Raw genomic sequence first — 22,022 nt, 5'->3', positions numbered from 1 at the left:
GGAACATAAGAACATAACCTATTATGTAATAAAATTACATTTCTACTCATTGTTAATAACAATAATAAAAATAATAATAATAATTATTATTATTATTATCATTATTAATTGAAATTTAGTTTTTTTCTTTTATTCTATTGATAAAGGTTCACCCAACCGTTTGTTTTGTAGCCATACAAAACAATCTATAAATGTCCACACGGCTACAACCTAAACGGCTGTGTGAACGTCAGCCGCTCTGAATGTGAAACGCCATCACGTCGTGCGTGGCGGGTGGGCCGTTGTGTAGTAGCCGCCCGCCCGCATTGTTGTTGGGGGGGAAGGCGAAGCCTTGCAGCAGCTGCTCATCGTTTACGGGGGGAAAGAGGACACCATTCTTGCCTTTGAATGGCTTTTAAACCTAGTTTTCCCCCGCGGAACACGCTCCGGGAACCGTAGTCTCGGCGCTCAGGGCATATCCGTGCTCTCCTCACCCAGATTCAGCGGTGGAGAGCTCAGACTGCGCCCTGTGGATGAGAACATTGTGTACGGAATCACAGCCGCCGCCGAGCAGGCCGTATCGCCATTGCTTTCAGGAGCTGCTGCCGCCGCTGCTGCCGCCTCTCTTTTCAACCAGAAGCAACGGGGCTCTAAGGTAATGCGCTCTGAAAACAACAACTGCAATTCAAGCCAGAAGGGTTTGTTATAATCTGCGAGGTAGTCCGCGTTCGAGAGGTCTGCATGTGATTAAGAAACATCTCTAAAGGGCTCCACCAATCTGTGTTGCCTTGCCTGTGTCTGTGTTTTGCTGGACGCCATTTGCTCCCTTTTGCTGTTAGTTTATTATCGTGAGGTGCCCTCAGTCGCAGCACAGAGCCGCTGCTTGCTTGCCACGTTTGTTCTCCGTTCTCTGTTGTTGCTCAGCCGTGATCGATACAAAGGAAACGCGCTGCAGTCTGATGTGAGCAGCCTCAGCTTAGTGAGCTAAATATGGTTTAAGGTTTGGGGTTTGGAGCGTTTCCCCGCCCCCCACCACAACACCCACTTTGTGGCAGCGTCAGAAACTGTCATAGCGCTCACCTAAAAACGCTGCGCGTCTTGAGCTCGATTGCTCATTTCACCTTGTAGTGAAGCAAGTTCCTGTTTCGGCGTGTGTATCCATGCCGCGTTTATGTCAAGGTTAATGCTAAAGATTGAGACAGTTATTCGTTCGCGTGTGTTCTCTGCAGCTTCAGAGTGGGTGGTTAAATTGGAAAACATCACTAACTAATGTGAGAAGAGTATATTCCTCCTGAGTTGGCATAATTCATAATTGCAATAGATTAGGTTTGATCTATAGCCTTTGGAGCTATACATACTTGGCTGTATTAAAAGTATGCGAAGTGGTCTTAACTGCTAAGGAATGTAGTTTTTAATCTGGGGTTATCACAACAGTGAAGTACTTGCAAGCTTTTGATAAACTCTTGTCAGGAGAAACCAGTGCTTATCAAGCAGTGGTCCTTACTCCTCCACTTCCGCCAAGACTGACGGCAGGAAAACATTTCCCTTATAGATTTCTTAATTCTGTCCCAGCTCTGAGGAAGAGACACCTAAGGCTGGCTTTACTAAGACGTATTGATTTTAGATGATGTGCTTACCTCAAAAGACCACTGGCACCTTGAAAATTGACATGCGAATCAGTCACAGATTAGAGCATGTTCCGCATAGATATGAGGAAATGTGTGGTTGTGTGAAACGTGTGAAAGCTACATTGTAAGCATGAGATTTTGTGGGAATATTAAGACTGGTCTGTGATTAAGACTGATAAAATATTGATACTAATCTTTTATAAACTCTGATAGTACTTCAATACTGATCTGTTATTCATTCTGAGAGAATCTTAACACCCGTCTGTTTTCCTCTTCAGCTTTTTAAGGTTCCACAATGAGGAAAAGAGCACGGCAACCCAGGCCCTCTGCACCGCAGCGGTCGCCCTCGCCCATCAAACCCTCGCCAAACCGGGAGACCCTTACCTATGCACAGGCGCAGCGCATGGTGGATCTGGAGGTGGACGGCCGCATGCACCGGATCAGCATCTTCGACAAGCTGGAGGTCATCACCGACGATGACCCCACAGCCCAGGAGATGATGGAGTGCACCAGCAATAAGGAGAACACGGAGAAGCCCCAGCAGGCCCCATTGCGCTCTGCGCGGCTCAAAAACAGCCAGCAGAAAAAGAAAGCCGCTCTGAACGCACAAAAGCCTCAGGCACCCATAAGCACCCTGCCTGAGCCCAAATTTCGCACTGTGGATTACAACCTTCCAGCTGTACCTCGGAGACCTTCACAATACTACAAGTATGAGGAGAAGACTTTGGAGGAGCTGGACGAGGAGGTGGAGTATGACATGGACGAGGAGGACTACGCCTGGCTGGACCTCGTTAATGAGAAGAGAAGAAGCGAAGGGTTCAGCCAGGTTTCTCCTAACGTCTTCGAGTTCCTCGTGGATCGATTTGAGAAGGAATCGTTCATGGAGAGCCAGGGCCAGCAGGTCCAGCAGTCACTGGTGGACGAGGATGCTGTGTGCTGCATCTGCATGGATGGAGAGTGCCAGGACAGCAATGCCATCCTTTTCTGTGATATGTGCAACCTAGCTGTTCATCAGGAGTGCTATGGAGTGCCGTACATTCCTGAGGGCCAGTGGCTGTGCCGTCATTGCCTACAATCTCCCACCCAGCCTGCTGACTGCATCCTCTGCCCCAACAAGGGCGGTGCCGTCAAGAAGACGGACGATGACCGCTGGGGTCATGTGGTCTGCGCCTTATGGGTGCCCGAAGTGGGTTTCTCCAACACGGTTTTCATCGAGCCCATTGATGGCGTGGCAAATATCCCCCCTGCCCGCTGGAAGCTCACCTGCTACCTCTGCAAGGAGAAAGGCGTCGGCGCCTGCATCCAATGCCACAAAGCTAACTGTTACACCGCCTTCCACGTCAGCTGCGCACAAAAGGTTGGTCTCTTCATGAAGATGGAGCCCATCAAAGAAGTGACAGAGTCAGGTACCTCTACCTTCTCGGTGAAGAAGACGGCCTACTGTGGGGCTCACACCCCCAACGGCTCCGTCAGGAGGCCCCTCACCATATACGACGAGACCAAAAACCAAACCAAAAATGGACTCTGTCAGACGGCGGGGAAAAACCACAGCCGAACAAGACTGAAAAAGAAACAGAAGAAATCAAAGAGCAAGAAGGCCGCAGAGCCTGTAGCAGCAGTGCCAGCAATGTCTGTGCCTAGTTTTCCAACCAATAGGTAAGCTGGAGGTCCTGAAAATGGGCATCACTACAGCATTCTGTGGGTCTGCAGCTGCTACAGAGGGATCTAAAGGGAATTCCACAGATTTTTTTTACACAGCAAAATTATAAAGATGTAAACAAAGTCATTTAAAGGGGTTTGATTTGACATGTGGCATTCTGGAGTATCAGAATTTACAATGGTGGGGATAAAAATACTTTTATAATGCAGATTTACATGCACAGTGTTGTAAGGGAAAATACTACCCAAGGAAAAAATTGCCCTCTTTTTCCAAAATGTAGTCGAACAGCTAAGACATGTTTAGGTTCTAAAGTTTTTAGTTCTTGACTTTTGCGCTGGAACTTTGCCTTATTAGCACCCGTGCAAAAGAAGCAAACGTTGGGAACCAAACATTTCTGGCTTGATTAACTACATTTTGAATCAGGGAAACTGTATAAAGCAGATTGTTGGCCGAAATGTTGTTTTAAAGTGAAAGAGTGGCTTTGTGTTACAGATTTATTTTTTTTTTTCCCTTTGAAAGTCTTTACACGAAGGATAGTGATAAGCGTCAGTATCAAGCTGTTGAATATAGATCATTAATGTCTTTTTTTCAAATCGCTTCATGTCTCCCACAGGTTAAACACCATCCTTAATCAAGTTTCTCTCCAGAGGAAGAAGGTATTCGTCGAGCTGGTCTTGAACTACTGGACCCTGAAGAGACAATCACGGAACGGACTGCCGCTGATCAGGCGGCTCCATTCTAGCCTGCAGTCCCAGAAAACCGCACAGCCTGTAAGTCCAGTGGCATCATTCGCCTCACTGAATGTGTGGTAGATTGGAATGTTGAATAATGTTATGTAATGTTGATGTGATTAATTTATTCAGAAGCACAGTGAGGAGGAGAGCCGGGCGCTGAAGGAGCAGCTGAAGGAGTGGCATCGTTTGAGGCATGACCTTGAGAGAGCCCGGCTGCTACTGGAGCTGATCAGAAAGAGAGAGAAACTCAAAAGAGAGGAGGTGATGGCATCGTTCACTCTTTCAGCCTTACTACTTTTGCTGAATATTTTGCGCATGGTCATGCTTTAAGTGAGCTAATGATGCATTTCGAGTTCAGTGTGCTGGAGTACAAGTATTGGTTCATGTCTGATAGGGGAGTAAAGATTCATTAGTTTTCTTGATGGATCCTTTATAATCCTTCCCAATTGAATTGGAAAGAAATAATACTGAATCATATGCATCGGTCCGAAATCGATTTTAAAATGCTCTGAATCGAACAAATCATGATTTACTAACAAAATAAGCTTATTTAATCAAATACATGTGACATTTAAACATACATGTAGTCCTCAAACCTGCCTTCTTTAAAGCGCGAGTGTGTCAAGCACCATTCACAAGTGAACCACATACGAAAATCACGGAGGAAACGTAATGCGAGAGATTTACAAACCAGTTCTCACCCACTGCTGATCATAAATCTGCAGCTCTCTCTTAGTTTTAATTTAATTTCATCAGACAGAGACAAGCCAATGCTTAACATATGAATGCTGCTGTTAGCTAATAATTGCATAATGCTTTTACAGGAGGTAGTGAAGTAGTCCATTTTTTTTGGCCCAGGAGTGTACAAGTTGAACATATGCTGTGTACAGTAGCTGCCTTCATTTTGAGCGAATAAACCAGCTTTTTATCTGATGCCTGGTTGCAGTGACATGAATGCAAAATTGTATCTGTTGAGTTTTCTTGCGGCATGTGCTTATCATTTACATTATTTCTTTACTGTGTGTGTTAGAAGGATATTAACCTCATTTTTTCTTAATATTCCTGCAGATGAAACTTCAGCAGTCAATTCTAGAAATGCAGCTCACTCCATTCACCATTCTCCTAAGGTCTGTTTTGGATCAGCTACAGGAAAAAGACCAGGCTAAGATCTTTGCACAGCCTGTTAGCATCAAGGAGGTACGTGTGAAGATCTACATAAGTTTTGGAATTTCTGTCCATCAAGTTCTGCTGCTTGCTTTTCAAAACGATTTTTGCAATAGCTTGACATACTTTAATATTAACCATATTTATTTAAAGGAAAGCTGTATTACATGTTTTTCACAATAAGTGTTTGTGACAGTATTTTTGGAGGCATCAGCATTCAAACTTTTCTGGTGTTAAAACCACAGAGAGTCTCAGTATGTGCTCTTAACAAGAGTTTAGAAGAATAAAAAGTCAAACCATTATTTAGGCAAAACCTGCTCCTCATACCAAGCAAGACGCTTTGATAGACATGACGCTGTTGCAAAATATACCCTTCTGCAAAGAATTTCTATTATGTTGTCCCCTCCCACATATTGTGTGAACTATCAGTGGTTCTTGCACTAATACAGGTATGGTTATGTTAGGTTCGGGCCCTAAAGCAGAGGGAAGGTTTTACTGAAGATTATAAAATTGCGTGTTATAGTGACCTCACTATCATCCAAAACAACCAAAACATATGTGTGTAAAATGTTTATTTCTTATGATTTATACAGCTAAAACAGCCTGGGGACAAACTGACCCCAAAGAACACAGACGCACATGAAGCAAAAAAATAGTATATATTTATTATTTAGAGAGGTTAGACATTAAGTGGGATCAAATTGACCCCAAAGATAATAGGAGCGTTAATGTAGTAATGGCAAAATGCTGAGTGCTTGATGGAGCACCAGCGTAGGTCTGTGTACCTCTGAAATTTTTGGATGCCGCGTCACGCAATGTGTCCGGTTTTGTATGCCCAAGATCTCATTGACATCGACCAAAAATGTGTGTGCAAAATATTGAATATTGGCATCGGCCCAGAACTCCCATGTTGGTCCATCCTTAGCTTTACAACCTTTGGCAGATATTTTTGAAAAAAGTAACCATGAAATTCAGTTTTCACAAGACGGCAGGTTTTGACAGGCAACCCTGGTATATCACTAACTAAATGTCTGTAATGATGAGCACTGGAGTGGTAACAGACGGCTTGTTTTTTCAGGTGCCTGATTATCTGGACCACATCAAGCAGCCCATGGACTTTTCCACCATGAGGAAACGTATAGACGCACAGAGCTACAAGAACCTGGACGAGTTCGAGGCTGATTTCAATCTCATCATTACAAACTGCATGAAATACAATGCCAAGGACACCTACTTCTACCGTGCTGCTGTTAGACTGAGAGATCAGGGCGGGGCCTTGCTCAGGAAGACACGGCGCCATGTTGAGGGCATTGGCTTTGAATCTGACAGTGGCATGCATTCACCTGAACTTCCTAATATTGAGGCATCTGCTCCATTCTCCTGGGAAGAAGGTAAGGAGTAACGTAGTAGCATAATGGAGCCTGTCTGCCACAACGTTTTTGGTTCTTTCGTTTTGCACTGGAGCTACAAGTCTGATATAGCTAATGATGGAAGCTTAGAACAGTTAGCATCATGCAAAGTTCAGGCTTTGAGAAAGCTGCTACTACTCTTTGTAGCTATGCAACATACTTTTGTCCATGTTTACAGATAACAGTATGTCATAGCAGTGCCAGAAACTACATAAGCAAGTCTTTTTGAGATTACTTAACAGCTCAGTGAGGTTTGGGCCAATGCCATTTGGTGTTACATAGGTAGCCGGGTATAGAATTTCAATACTTTTGACCGACTGAGTACCACAGAGTATTTGAAAACTTCGTTCAGTCCCAGATTTCAGTATCTTAGGCAGTCGTCTTTGCATCCATGAGCCAAAATCTAGATTTGTGATTGTCTAAATTTCGTTCTATATGCCTGTTATTAAAGGCTTATTGCCTTATTGATCTGCAGTATGTTGTAGCCCGCAAACACCTTCAGCACCTCACACATATTTCTAGTTTAAGTCATGACTTTCGGTTTGCATTTTAAGAGAAGATATTGAAAAAGATATTGTTTAGTAATTGTTATCAAAATCAGGGTATCAGTATTGATATTGATATGGAAATTTTTTTAACAATACCCAGCTCTGTATGTAGGCTCTTATTACTTAACTACTTTAGCTTTGTAGCTCCAGTGCTGAAGAACCAAATTCAGACACCATACTTAAACTGATTGAATACATGTGGAATAAAGGGTAAGTACACTTTTTCTATTTCTTCCTTCAGTGGACCGGTTGCTGATCCCAGCCAATCGGCAACACATGTCCCTTGATGAGCAGCTGAAGGAACTTCTGGAGAAGCTGGATCTGACCACGGCCATGAAGTCCAGCGCCTCGCGCAGCAAACGGCTGAAGCTGCTGAAAAAGACTATCAGTGATGTGAGGATGGAGATGAGTCTGAGGAGCAGCCAGCCACTCTCCTCTGAACAGAGAAGAGCAGCAGTGGAGCCTTCAGCAGAGAACAACTCGGCAGAGGAAGGTTTGTTGGTTTTGGACATGTACTCCAGGGTTACTTGGTTTATAGTGATGGTTCGATGAAATATCGAACGTTCATATTTTCCTTTATCCTAAATGTGGCTCATCACTCAAGACATGTTTGCACTGTATCTATGAAGCAAATGTGACTAACATGTAATAAAGTTAAATCCCACCAGTTAGCATTGTACAAACTGCTGCCTTATATTGTGGTTGACACTGTTTAACATTATCTGAAAAAATGGACAAAAGTACGTTACAAACTGAATGTAGTACATAGTTTTGACCACTTTTATAGACAATAGTGTCATACAGTGTCAGTAATCACTTAAACCAGTGTAATTGAGATTGCATTTTATAGATCGGCGCTGTTAGAGAGAAGTGATTTAGCCATGCAGTTTGAATGATGCTAATTGGAGGCATATTAAGCTGTCATTACTTGTTAGCAATATTAGCCCCTTAGCTCAAATGATAAAAAGTAAATTCTGGACACCAAACATGTCTTGGCTAATTAAGTACATTTGGACTAAAGTAAGAATTGTGTAAATTAAATTTTTGGCTGAACCATTGTTTTAATAATCTGTTAAGTGGCGTTTCCCACCAGCAGTACTGTACAGCACAGTATGGGTAAAATATGAACTCAGTTGTCACCGTTACTTGCTACACCTGTGCATTCTGGCTCTACAAGAAGTAAAACGGTACAGTACAGCTCACTTGGCAGTGGCAATGACGACAAGACGCCGATCACACGTTTGAACCGCACCATACTGTACTGCAGTGCCCAGTTAAATACCTATAGCAAGCAGCCGTCTTTGAAGAGGTGTCTAACATCACAAAGCAGTTGTGAGTTTTTATGGAAATCCTATTGTCTGCTCTCATTTTAGCCAAGTGGTGCTTGAACCATGCATTCCTGTGCTTATTGAAAGTGCTTGGTATAACAAGAGCTTGCCAAACATGTGTGCCGATGATAGAATTGGAGCAACAAACCGAAAATATATGTGTGTGTGTGTGTGTGTGTGTGTGTGTGTGTGTTAGAAAGTACCCATTTATAGTAGAAAAACCTTTCTTTAGTAGTTGGACATAGATGGTTGTGTCTGTGAAGAATGTGAAGTCTGAATGTGAAAACAACAGAGTTTCTTCAGTAACAGGGCTGAAAGTGCCATCAGTAATGGGGCTGAAAGTGCCAGCTGCACCCTGACTATCCTTTGCACATGTTGGCTTTGCTGTCAAAAGCCAGATAATGATGATTTATTTATAACATGATGGCTGCTTACTTGTGGTTCCTCAAAACCATGAAGTAATTGTTTTTCCGAAAATCGAGTTTACACAAATGTAGTTGATCAGTCAACACGTTTGCTTCTTTAGTTTTGCACTGAAGCGATGAATGGAAGCTTATACCCCACCAATTAGCACTGTACAAACAGTTCCTAAGTGGTTCCAAGTGTGTCAAACAAAGAGCAAATCTGTTTGAGATTTCTTAACATCTTGATGTGGTTTGTAGCAGTTTGCACAATGTAATTGGTGGAGTTTACGCTTCTAGGGCTGTCATGATCCTAAACATTAGCTGATGAGTATTTGTCATATTAATGATTGTGATTATTAACTTTAATTTTCTTTTCTTAATGATTATGTGCAGTTATTAAGGTGCAAACCTAAAGTGGCCAAATTAGCTTACTAGCCATCTTGCACTCCTAGAAGTGTTTACTTAGTAACGAACATTGGTGGTACTGTAGAAATAATACACTATTGTCTCCTGCCATTCTCAGTTCCAACAAACCTCATAGAATTTTTTGTCATTTTTTGCAGGCGACAAATCAGTACCTCCAGAGCTGGAGCCCTCAGACTCCCACGCCCCTCTCGCAAACACTGATGGCCCGTCTGAGCCACCTACACTGAAGCCCATTGAGCCCAGCCTGGACCAGCCCCGGTCAGGCAAGCTTGACGGGCACCAGGACGCCTTCCCGTCCCACAAGGAGAACCTCAACGGACACTCGAGAGACCGACTGCTGCTTGATGATGGCGATGTCAGCGTGGTTGCCACGTCGACCCTGGCCGAGCCCTCCGGTCCGGTAAACAGACGGACGTCAGTGCTTTTCCGTAAGTCTAAAAGTGTCAGCCCCCAGAAGCCTGTGCGAGGCGGGGAAGCCCAGGCAGAGCGTCCTCAGCTGGGCGCCAGGAACTTCCTGTCTGTGGTGATCCCCCGCCTGGAGACCCTACTCCACACCAAGAAGAGAACACGCAGTGCCAGCAGGGGCAGCGAAGGGGAAGAGGAGTTACCCGCCAAACGCCCCGACACTGGTACTGCCTGCAGGAACGCAGCAGTCAGAGCGGAGTGCAAACCATCCGATTTCAAATACACAGTTGTATGCAAAGGTTTAAAGACCCCTGGTCAAATTTCATGTTTTGTTGTTTTTAAGGTAGCACATCTTCTACAGTAAACAGACTTAAATATGGCATTTTTCTGTAAGTTTTAGTGTGCAATTTTTATTTATTTGCCGACTTTAACATATTGGGTAAAAGTAAAGCATAAAATGTAAAATGTACCAAAGCTTTTGCACAGGCCACATTTTATGTTTTCTTTTTTTCCCCAATATGTTCGATTAATCAAACAAGCAGTAATAGTGAATCACAATGTGCAGACGTGTGTTGCCTATAGAAGATACTGATTTTCACTTAGAAAATCAACAAAACATGTCATTTGAGGTGCCCAAACCTTTGCATATGACTGTATGTAGGATATTAAATATATACAGTACTGTGCAGATGTTTTAGGCCACCTGGGAAAATTATTTTTAATGTTTTTTTTGGTCACTCTGCATTTGTTTGCTTGGAACAAACAGTATAATTAGAATAAATTAGGGCCCAGCCATTATTTGTTAGCTAATATTACTGGCTGATATTGAGGTCCTACAGCTTTAATGGCAAAAATCGAGAACATGCTCATGTTTAGTGGCTTGATTAATGGCGGAAAAAACACTTTTTATACGAGGAAAACCATTAACTGCTGATGCTTCATGCTTGTATGCAAGTTTTTATATAGACTGCTGAGCTTACAGTCATCACTTGCTCATTTTCACTACAGCAATAGAGGCTAAGTTGGTAAATTTAAAACCTAAAACAAGATCATTGTTAAAATAAGCAAAATGTAAATGCTAAAGTCTAACCTTTAGCTTTAGGGTAATTTGATAACACATAAAAGTTTCTAAGAGCAAAACCGCAAAGAATTCTGAAGCTCTGCCCCCAAGCTAGTTTTTATATTATTTAAGATTCTGAGTTTTTGTTGTTTGTGCAAACCTGTTACTTAACAGTATTCATGTTCATTTGTATTTAATGTATTGTTTTTTTTTTTCCAGTGAAAATACACATACTGTCCAGAGAAATCTCCTCAGGTTGTCTGACTTTTGCACAGTTCTGTAAACAGATGGCACAAGTTGTATTGTTTTGGTTGTATTGTTTTTGAAAAAACGCCCAGAGTTAGTCTGACAGTTGAGGAAAGTGAGAGAAAAGGAGACAAGGGAAAAGGACATCAAATAGAAGCGTAGCATTCAGACTTGCTCTCAACTTCAGCTAGCTTGTAGACTGCAATTTGTTTCCCCTCAGGCAGGCTCCACTTTGCTCACTGCAGATTTTATTATGCATTTTGACTTCCTCTCGCTCTCTCTTGTTCTCTTCTTCTCAGGCCTGTCGAACGGTTTTGTTCTGGAGCAGCAGAAAGAGTTGAATCCCAGCAGGCAGCAGGAGCCTCGCCGCAGGTGTGCTTCTGAATCTAGCATCTCTTCCAGTGGCAGTCTGCTGGGTGCTACCAGGTACACACGCATTTTCAGACAACTTCAAATTCTCCATACTCAGTGTGCTCTGATGTATTGAGCGAGTCTTTTAACAGCAAACGTGGTCTTGTTGTTTATTATTGAGCAAATGTTCAAGGCCCTTGAAATACTGTACATGTATGTCTGTGGTGCTTTCAGGTTCATTTATCAACTACAGATGTAGAAGTACATGAGTTCGAAATGAAACCAATGTCAGCTGTGCCCTTCACTCCTTCATTCAAGCTGTACATTAACTACAATGAGAGAAACTGCAAAACTGGTCTTAAACTTTCCTTTTTCCCAAGACATGTTTGTTTATACAAAAAGAAAGTTGTGTTATTTTGCTTTAGTTTTGCAAGGCAGCTAAGATGCTGGTCACTAAAGGAAGCTTACAGTCATATCCAAAAGTTTGGGCGCCCCTGGTCAAATGACATGTTTAGTTGATTTTTCTTTGTTTTTTTTAATAAAAATAACACATTCTCTACAGAGAATGCACTCCTGCAAGTTTTAATGCACAATTACTGTTTATTTCCTGAATTTAATGTATTGGGTGAAACATTACCACACAAAATCTGGCGTCTGCAAAAGTTGCAGCACATTTTTAATGGTACCATTTTAATAAACTAAACCCTCACACTTATTTTCACTTTACTATCACTGTGATGGTGAAGGGCATCTGTTACTTCTTTATGTACTACATTTAAAACATTGCAGTGACTCTTAAACACCAGTTTGTTTGAGCTGACATAGCTTAATTGAGTGCATATTTTAAGTCACCCTGAAATCAAAATAGCCCCTTTATACATTGTTAGTTCATGTCCCTGGCCACATTTAGCATGATTAATCATACATATCATTTAAAATACAAATTTATATTTATTTGCCCCTAATCTTCCATCAAAATAACCTTTGTCCACCTCTAAAACTGAATTTTTGATTACATCTTAATACACCAGTGGGTGGAGAAAAATATTAACTCAAAATATCATGTTTTCATAGAGAGAAAATGCTCAGCTCGCTCGGGTGTCCCTGATGCCATGTTTCATTCAGAAATGCATCAGAGTATTAAAGGAAAATGTGTCATGATTTTTCCTACCATGTTGACTTGTGATAAAACTTGTGGTAGTAGCCTACTGTATGCACTCAGGACATACAGCACTGAAAATCAACTCATTTAAATCTCATTTAAATTAACCTCACATGCATTCTTCCATTAGCCTTCCATCTAAGCACTCTTTACAGTGTGAAAACTGTTTCATCTGCGGACTGTTTTATGCTGCGGTGGGTAGAGCAGCCTAAACCCACACTCAAGTAAAAGTATTGATATTTGGTAAAATAATGACTCAAGTACCATCCCAAAAGTATCTTGGATAAAAGTACAAAATAGTTGGTTAAAAACATACTTAAGTACTGAATATCTTGGAGAACTGCAGTGCAATTTCTTTGTAAATTCAGCATCTGTCAGTGCTGGACCCACAGTTTGTTTGGCTCTAGTGAAGCCTTTTGGGGATTGCAAAGTCAGAGGTAAGACCAGTCACAAAGCAGTACAGATGTTGTCACTAACAAAATGTAATTAAAAAAAAAAATTAGTATTAGATTGAGATCGAATGTGACAACATGCATGACATGCTGAGTTGTGATGCTCAAATTGACCAAAAAAATTTCCCTTGATTTGGCAAAGAACAGAAAATTTGCTATTTGGAAATTGTGATTGTGATTTTGATATAAAAACAATAAATCTTTCAAACTTTTTTAGAGATGATTCTGTGTATTATAGGGCCTCCAAAGGCTGTTACATTTTCAGTGAGCTGTTCTCTGGCAGTCGAGTCACATCAGCTATTCCAGTGTGTTAGAGCACAAAAAACACAAAACTGCAGGACTGGATTTCAGACAGCACTGATATACTGTTCCTAGCCTAAATCCATGTATCTGTATTTTGTCAGTTATTCATCAATTAGTATTGCTTGTTTAATGATTTTAAACTGTGTTATTTATGGACAAGATTGTGTATAGCACAGTTTCCAACATGATAGCTCTTTGAGCGTTGTGTGGTTTAGCTCTGCTTCATGACCTCACTGTGCATAGTGCTTTGTCTCTGCAGTGGGCTCAGCCAAATAGAGTTCTTTTTTTCTGTGGGGCCAGATAGGTCTAAAGAAAACTGTAATTAGAAGCATATTTGTAGTGATTTCCTAGCTTAATGATTTTGTCCAAGCTAAAAGCTAAAGAATGTTGAAGACTCCAGGACTGATAGCTGTATCTGCAGTGTATTGTCATGCACATACATTGAGCAGTGTTTGTTGAAGGCATGAGAGATGAAGTGTTTAATTACTACTGTTCTGCTTTCACACTGACACTTGTGGTTTTTTGCCTCTTTGTTATCTGCATGTGTGAAATTGAAAGCCAACCTACAAGCTGTGCAGTGTGTGTCATGACTTCATACCTATCATCAGCTCTCCGTAAATATACTATAGTTCTCTGCAGACTGAATATCCAGTACATCATATATATTATTTGGATGTCGTGACTGCATTCTGCATTGCTGTTATAAGGCTTTGTTAGGGGTTTCATAGTAGTTCGTCTGGACAGGCTCACTGTATTTCAGAATGTATAAGTGAATAGCGTCTCTCTCTGTGTTACATCAAAACATTTTTTTGTGCAGATGTTGATCAGATTTTACCCTTGGAGTCAGTTGAGTGTTAAACTTGACTGCAGCATGTGCAGATTCACATTTACTCTCTATTGTTAGAAAATCTCATATCTCTGAAAATCTCTTTATGGAATAGGGGAAAAAAAAACATTCTTAAAGTCTGGATGATTTCTCTTGGTCTGTTCATTATGAAAAGTTCACACAAAAGGCAGCTGATGTTTTCAAATGGTATTTAAAAAATGTACCAGTGTGCAGTCTTTCATCTGGTTTGCCTTCCTCAAAGTGGAATTCCACCTTTTTTTTATTTTTTTTAATTTCTGGATTGTTCAATTGTTGAGATGTAAACTAAAGTAGAGTAATGTAAAGTGGTTTGATGTGAAATGGTTAATTGTAGAGAAACTAGTGACTCTGATTTCTTTACAATGGTACTGATAGGAATTAGGGGTGTGTAATTAGCAAAATATAGACATCTGTTTTTTATTTACTATCCAACACCATGCAAAAATACACTTTAGCCCAACGTTTATCTGAAAACTTTCGTAAAACAATGTCCCCGGCATCAGACAACACATTTGTAACTGTTTCATGTAATAACTTTCTGTGTAAAAAGCTTTTAGAGTCTTTTCAAAATGGAGCGTTTCACATCAGACTATTCTGAATGAGCGTTTAGTCATGCAGAAATTAGACAGAACTCGCCTTTAACTAATGAAGATTGCGATGAGCAATAATCATGACCTCTTGTTGCTGTTTCACTGATGTATGATTGACCCATACTAAAGGTATAAAAGCTCTCTGGACTTACTGCAGTCTCTCTCTTCAGCAGTGTCCCGCTGAGTTTTCCAAAGTGTGGGAAGGGGAAGCCAGCACTCGTCCGGAGAAACACTGTGGATGACAAAAGCGAGCTCATCGCTTGCATTGAGACTGGCAACTTCGCCAAAGCCGCTAGACTCGCTGCTGGTGAGTAGGCAGCTGGACGTGTGTTCTGATGGTTGCAGCAGGGAGGTGTGCTCACACCAGGCAGTGAATGTGTCTGTGTGGGTGGTAGTCCAGTTTGAGGTGTGTGAGTGGGGGTTAGCTATGCACACAGATCATCCTTTACAAACAATGGAAGGTCTGAAGATACATTTGATCACCACTAGCAATTTGCAGAAACTGGAACAACAGTCCAGTTATTAAGTAAAAAAACGACATGGTAATAAAGAAAATACATTTTTGTTACAGATAACACCTGCTTTCAGTGGCACAAATCTGAACTGGAAATAAATAAAACCCTTTATGTAAAATAAATGTAAAATTATTTCAATATATAGGAATGTGCAGTGAAATCCAGCATCCTGGACAGTAGAGAACAATTCTTTATCCAAGGCAATGAATTCAATTTTTTGTCATTTCAAAATATGAGACTACAAATGGTGTTAGCATGCTAGCAGGGACTTTCTGCTTCTGTCATTTAGCTGTTATGAGCGTACTGAGTGGGATGTAGTGTTTTCAAGTGGTATAAAACCTGTAGTGGAGAAGTTTGTGGGTGTTGCACTTCCTCTTGATACGTGACCTGAACCGATTACACATTGCTTGTCTAAAGTCCCTTGTATATAGTGTTTTCCCCACTGTTTATCTGCTGCTGCTCAAACTGTTCGAACGCGTCTGCACTGACTAGCACAGGAGAGTGAAGGAAACAATGTTTTTAATCAGTTTTTCACGCTTTTATTACCATTAAAATGATTTGTAAAGATTTAAATTTTGATGCGTCGCTATAGTTGTATTTAATCTTTTCTTTATATAGAAAAATTAAATTTATATAGCTCTTCTCATTTGAATTCTAAAATATCAAAATACCGTGGTCTAAATGAAATAACAGCACACTTGCCAACATTCTGAGAATTTTTCATGTGGTCAATAAAATCTGAACTGAATCCGATCACTGAGAATACTGTTGATGCAATGTGTAAACAGGTCTATAGTTTTGAGTAATCTAACGATTAATGTGATAAATAATATAATAAATTAATAATGTGATAAGTAATCAGTTTTTTTTTTTTAAAAAAAAAAGGTCAAACAATAAAAATGGACTCAACTGAACGTCTTTCAGAAGCAGAGGTTCCAAATATGCTGGAAAAAAAGAGACGTGTAGAAAGACTTCATGAAAAGGAAAAAAAAAAATATATATATATATATATATATATATATATATATAAATTTAAATAACCGAAAGACTAAATTTAGTTGCAGCCAGTCAGTCTTCATCCTGTAATAACTGGAATGACCATTTTTCTGCATCTTGTTTTGATCTCTAAATGCACTGTATGTTTTTGAGTTAGTTGGTGTGTTGTGGTGTTAATGTTCTGCCTCTATAAGCATGGCTGTGGAAGTGTTCTGCTCTGTTTGCAGTGAACCCCTCATAACCTCATTGTCGTTATTCCTGCTTCCATAGAAGTTGGCAACAGCAATATTTGGATGCCTGCTAATGCTGCAACAGTTGTTCTGGAACCTCTAAAACTAGTTTGGGCAAAATGTAGCGGATATCCCTCCTACCCTGCCTTGGTGAGTGTGAGCGTGCTTGTGTGGAAATTAACCATGTCCCCCCTCCACCCCCTCCATCCAGTGAGTGGGTTGATACCAGTCATGTGCTAATAAAATGAGTGCTCTGAGGTGGATGTGTGCTTGTATCACAGTGCATTGGCAAAAATATAACATCATGATATTTTCATATAATCAAATAATGACAATTCATTATGCAGTACTATGCAAACCTCAGAGGCCCCCTTTTATTTATCTGATTTACAGTCAAAATGACCATTAAGTAAATGTAATTTTTTCAAGAGATATTTTTGAGGAGATTATATGGAAGATAATTAATTTTCATAAGAAAGAAGAACATTTAAAGGAAACTACATGGGGGTAAAAAAGGGAGTTTTGAAAACTTGAGTTCAAAAGCATTCTAAAAACATACAGGGGAAATGAGACTCCTAACAACTATGCAAGACCTGGTAGACCACCAAAACTGTCCCCAACAGATAAACAGTACTTAAAGCTTTCATCTTTGAGAGAGAGGAGAAAATCAAGCTCTACTCCTGATTCAGATCTGAAAAAATCCACAAGTGTTTTTGTCCATCCTTCCACTGTGAGAAGACAACTCAACACTATGAGTCTGAAAGGATGTGAAGCTGTCAAGCTGTTACTGAGGAAAATAGATGAAAAACAAGAACAATTGCAGATCAAAGTGGACACACAAAATACTGAAAATGTTATATTTAGTTGTTGAGGCACCTTTTTTTTTTTTTTTTGTTTTTTCACTTTGTTTCGTTTTGATTGGAAATTCAGTAAATGAAGTGTGGTGCCTTACCGTACAATATATGCAGAAAAGTGTATTATGATGTCATTTTTCATAATAATGCTAACATATTGGCACATTGGCACCCCTACTGAGATGGCTGAGCACATTTAGGGTGGGTATTAAGTATTTTCTGTGTCCACTAGGTGGCGACATTCTACCTCTCAAGATTTTAATGACCTATTTTTAATGCTCTGTATTCAGTAATATCCCCCTCTGTCTTTAATGGACTCTGGCTGTTTAAGTGCAGGTTACTGCCTCTGTGCCTTTGTAGCTATCAGACCTTGAGTGGATTCTCTGCAGGTTTCACCTGTTTGGTTTATAACCTGTATAATCTTTTGTTTCTTCTAGATAATCGACCCTCACATGCCTCGGGTGGGCTGCCATCACAATGGTGTGTCCATTCCAACCCCGCCTCTCGACGTGCTCAGGATCGGAGAGCAGATGCAGTACAAGTCCGAAGAGAAGCTCTTCCTCGTCCTCTTCTTCGACAACAAACGCAGCTGGTGAGATTTAAAGAGCCCCTTAGCTCTCAGCCATTATTATGTACATGCTGTTAAGTTTCTAGGCTGCAGCACTGTTAAGAATGTCTGTGAATATTATATTATTACAGTAGTAGAAGAGTATTTTACTTCCCAAAATATTAGAAAAATTGTTGTAGTTAAATATCTACAACGATATTTTACCTCACACTGATTTCTTGGTGTTGTTTAAACCAGATATGAGTGTGAGGTACAGGAAGTGAGGATATTTATTGACTGTAATGGATTAATAGATTAATCTATTAAGAAGTACAGAGGTTAATAACATTCAAACTGAATGTACTTTAGATAGCCAATCAGCAGTCTAGATTTTGGAAAAAGTTTACTAATTGGCTCATGGATGCTGATGAGAGGAATAGCAGTGCACAATCAGAATCGGCCAAGAACAGAATTGGCAATTTTTTTTTTGCTAGGCCAATTTATTGCTTTGATTTTGGTCAGTGTATTACAATTTTATGCTACAAATGCTGCTTCTACATCTATACCAAAATATCAGAGCATAATTATGTATACTCACTCTGTTAAACAGCCAGTCATCTCTTCTTTCTTTTTGATGAACTACTGCATTTGATTGATGATTCGAAAGGCTCATGTCACGTAAAACCAAATTCTCCTTGCTTTAATAAAACAGTTTGAGGAAGTATGCAAACATTGTTGAAGTTTCAAAACATACCATTCACTCCCCAGCCCACGCAGTTCATATATAGAAACTGTACTTCAAAAACGGCTCATTTTGAATTGACTGCTTCTGTGGTGTCACAGAAAACAACATATTTACATTTCTACACCTATGCAACCTACACCGGTTTAGTTATGCCCATTCATGCTGAACCTGTAAGTACACAATACAGGGCAGCCCAACAGAACAGAGATTATTTGCATTTATATGTCTTAAAGGCACAGATAAAGAAATTGGGGAAAATGGTCATATGAAAATAAATTGACTGTTTTTGATACATAAACCCACGTGTTTTATAAGTGGACAGGAAAAAAGAAAAAGGCTCTTTCAAATAGGCAGCCGAGTTTTCAGTTATGAATTTAAAATGACACTTTGGCCCATTGAAGAGCAAATGATTGTTATTTATATTAAGACTTGTTTGTTTCAAGTGTTCTTTTAGCCCACAGAGTGTCAGTTTTGGGTTGGAAAAAAGGCCAATAATAATCATCCATCAGCCAATATGCTTGTAAAGATCAGAATTGGAATTCACCATAAATATTCATGGTTATGCATCTCTAGAGACCAAATACTGATGTATACAAAGTTGCTATTGAACATAGAAGCTTTCAATACTCAATAGTAGTGCTGAAGTGTTTCGGTCGGTATGATAAAAGTACTGAATTTCGAAGCCCAGTCTTGGACACCAGTGGCATTTCCCAAATTTACTTCAACTTCTGTGAGTGTGCTTTCATTAGCTTATATGTAATATAAACTCTCTTGATAGATTGTGTGAGGTTTGTTACCTTAAAAAAAAATCCCCCACTCCCCACACTGGAATAACCATGCAATATTGTATCTCTAGGCAATGGCTTCCTAAATCCAAAATGGTTCCTCTTGGGATTGACAAGACCATCGACAAGATCAAGATGATGGAAGGACGCACTTCGGCCATCCGCAAAGCTGTTCAGATCGCCTTCAGCCGGGCAATGAACCACCTGAGCAGAGTTCAGGATGAGCCCACCAGTGACCTTAGTGACATCGACTGACCCGCTCAGCAAACTGCTCAGCAAACCTGGGCATGTGGGCGGATTTTAAAGCCTTAGTATTCTTTTTGCCAGGCTGGCACTTATCCAGAGGCGCCTAGGGGGTATCTCACAAAACAGGATTTCTTATGTATAACACTCGCAGTTATTGCCAGCAATAAAAAATTCTATATTAATTATTATTTCATTTATGGTCATTGAAACATGGAAAGTACAGATTCTAAACTTTCAATCTGTATCACATTTGTGTTGGTAACTACAAGATGAGATATTTTATGATCATTTGAATTTGATGAATAGTTATTGTTGTGCAGAGTCCAGTTTACTGGATTTTTGCCACTTTTTAATATTTCTTAACATCGAATGATGGAAAAAAGTCAGTCATATTAATGCAAATGGAATGTAAATATCTAATTAGTTCACTCACTATGTTATTACATACATAATTACTATTGAAAAGTATTAACTATTGACTTCCAAGGGTTAACCAGATAACTAAAGCCCACAGTCAGTCCTGTCCAATAGGAAAGAAAGTAATGGACAGTTCTTTTGGACAGCCTTTACTTTGGGCTCAAGTTGTCCAGCTAAACAGAGAAATCCTGCCTTATGAGATACCCCCATGACGTTCCCCTGAGGCCTCTTTGTGAATCTGTAGTGTGTCTGCTGCCTCTCTGCCCTTTTTCATCCTCCGCTCCGGTGGCTGCTGCTCTGTTGAATGTGTAGAGAGGTTTGATCATTTCTCCTTCACTGTGCTGACTGACCACTGAGTGACCAGTGCCAATTCCACTGCCACTCGCCACCTCCATGTCTTTCACTCCGCCTGATGTTTTCATTTCCTCTCACAGAAGTGTTCATCTTATTTAACAAACTGTGTAAATAACTGTAAATGGCCCCATGCTAACTTATTCTGTAGAGTTACCGCAGTGGGTACTGTACATTCGTTATTTTTTCCTTTTTTTAAAGTAGTATTTATACTTTTTTTTGATGAATTATCTTCAGCATCCCCTCGTCTTCCTCACTGATGCAGGAAAAAAGTGAATCGTGTGAAGCTCAAGCAGGAAAGGATGCGTGATCAGGGCTTGAACATAATGTGAGACTATATCCTCTTCATTTGTTTTTTTTATCATTTAAATTATTGAAGTTTATATGCATAAACTTCCCTTTGGTATTAAATGTTTTTTGTAACCGATGATGTTTTTTACAACAGTTTTAGCGCTATTTTGTTCTGATATATTTATATAACTAAATATATATCTGTATTCTTCAGATTCTCACACAGAAAGTCTTGTTGTTATGGAAACTGAAAGTTCGTTGTTCTCATGAAACCAAAAGAAAAAAAATGCTGCCCAGACATTTCCTCTTTTTTTTTTAATTGTTTTTTTTTTTTACTTGATTCGTTTGTGTTGTTTGAACAGTTTTGCTAAAGCTGTCCTGGTTTTTTTTTATTTTTTTTTATTATTATTATTATTTTATTATTTGATAATACAACAGTTTGGTTGTGCTTTTGGGACCTTCATGATCATTGTAGAATGATGTGCCTGTGTTTATTTATTGTGATGGGGGGGAAAAAAAGGAATCTGCATTTACTTTATATTAAATGGGAAAGAAAGAAACGAGTCATTAGTCGCTTATGGCACATTCTGGTGGATCTCTATTGATTGGCCTTTTTTTTTATTATTATTTTTTTTTACTAAATACTGTTGGATATGACTGTTTAGTGAAATTGATTACGTTCATTTAGTTGTACTCTGGGTAGCAAAAGGTAGATGTTTGGATACCTTTTTATACATTCTAGAAGTTTCTTTTATTTGATAACAGAATGGTTGCTGGGATTTCTTTTTTTTATATAGATACACTGATAATAAAACAGGCAAAAGATATGAACCACAAAAGAGTCTTCAGTTGTTATTTCCATTATCCAGTGCAATAAAAAGGTGTTTATTGCCTGTATTCAATCCTAATGTCTAACTCTAGCTGTAAGGTTTATGAAGCTGTTTAGGGTTCTGCCACTGGATGGCACTGTGGCTTCAGGAGTGTGAAAGGCATTAGACAAATTTTACAAGTGGCTTCCTAAGGATGTGTTCTGCGTACTTCTCGTTCAGTCTTACATGTTTTTAATTAATTGAATTGAAACACTTAAATGTATAAACATATGGCTATGAATATACTGGCCAGTCGGTCCAGTCATTAAATTTAGGTTAGAGATTGTAAGACCTATAGATGGTGGCATTAGAACCAGTATGTATTACTGAGTCTTTGGCTAAGTTGGCAAAAATATGTACATAATGTAGGCAGGGCCATTTTTGTTATTTATAAACCTAAAATAGCATGGATTCATGAATATGAGAGGCATTCTATGAATTTCACAAGTGGATTCTTAAGGA

At 39.8% G+C, this 22,022-nt stretch overlaps 1 protein-coding gene across 4 annotated transcripts; it reads left to right on the top strand.

Moving 5' to 3' along the window:
- The first annotated feature begins 307 nt into the window (after positions 1–307).
- Positions 308–21,530, top strand: brd1a (bromodomain containing 1a). Of its 4 annotated transcripts, XM_036577367.1 has the most exons (13): positions 308–634; positions 1,886–3,263; positions 3,881–4,037; positions 4,131–4,262; positions 5,070–5,198; positions 6,244–6,556; positions 7,364–7,615; positions 9,418–9,909; positions 11,291–11,417; positions 14,885–15,021; positions 16,496–16,605; positions 17,747–17,901; positions 19,458–19,641. In XM_036577367.1, exons 2-13 carry the CDS (start codon positions 1,903–1,905, stop codon positions 19,639–19,641), a joined length of 3,549 nt encoding a protein of 1,182 aa, XP_036433260.1. In that variant the 5' UTR covers positions 308–634; positions 1,886–1,902. The 4 variants fall into 4 exon arrangements, with proteins under 4 accessions (XP_036433260.1, XP_036433263.1, XP_036433261.1 ...); XM_036577370.1 differs by lacking the exon at positions 308–634 and having other exon boundaries at positions 1,903–3,263; positions 9,418–9,708; positions 19,458–21,530; XM_036577368.1 differs by lacking the exon at positions 308–634 and having other exon boundaries at positions 1,903–3,263; positions 19,458–21,530.
- The last annotated feature ends 492 nt before the right edge of the window (positions 21,531–22,022 follow it).

The sequence above is a fragment of the Colossoma macropomum genome, unplaced genomic scaffold, assembly GCF_904425465.1.
Source record: "Colossoma macropomum unplaced genomic scaffold, Colossoma_macropomum, whole genome shotgun sequence".
Classification (NCBI taxonomy): Eukaryota; Metazoa; Chordata; class Actinopteri; order Characiformes; family Serrasalmidae; genus Colossoma; species Colossoma macropomum.
This window is presented reverse-complemented; position numbering and strand designations above follow the sequence as displayed.

Coding starts and splice junctions, on each gene's coding strand:
- brd1a (XM_036577368.1), top strand. CDS start 1,903: ATGAGGAAAAGAGCACGGCAACCCAGGCCCTCTGCACCGCAGCGGTCG. Junction 3,264..3,880: donor CCTAGTTTTCCAACCAATAG/GTAAGCTGGAGG, acceptor TGTCTCCCACAG/GTTAAACACCATCCTTAATC. Junction 5,199..6,243: donor AGCCTGTTAGCATCAAGGAG/GTACGTGTGAAG, acceptor TTGTTTTTTCAG/GTGCCTGATTATCTGGACCA.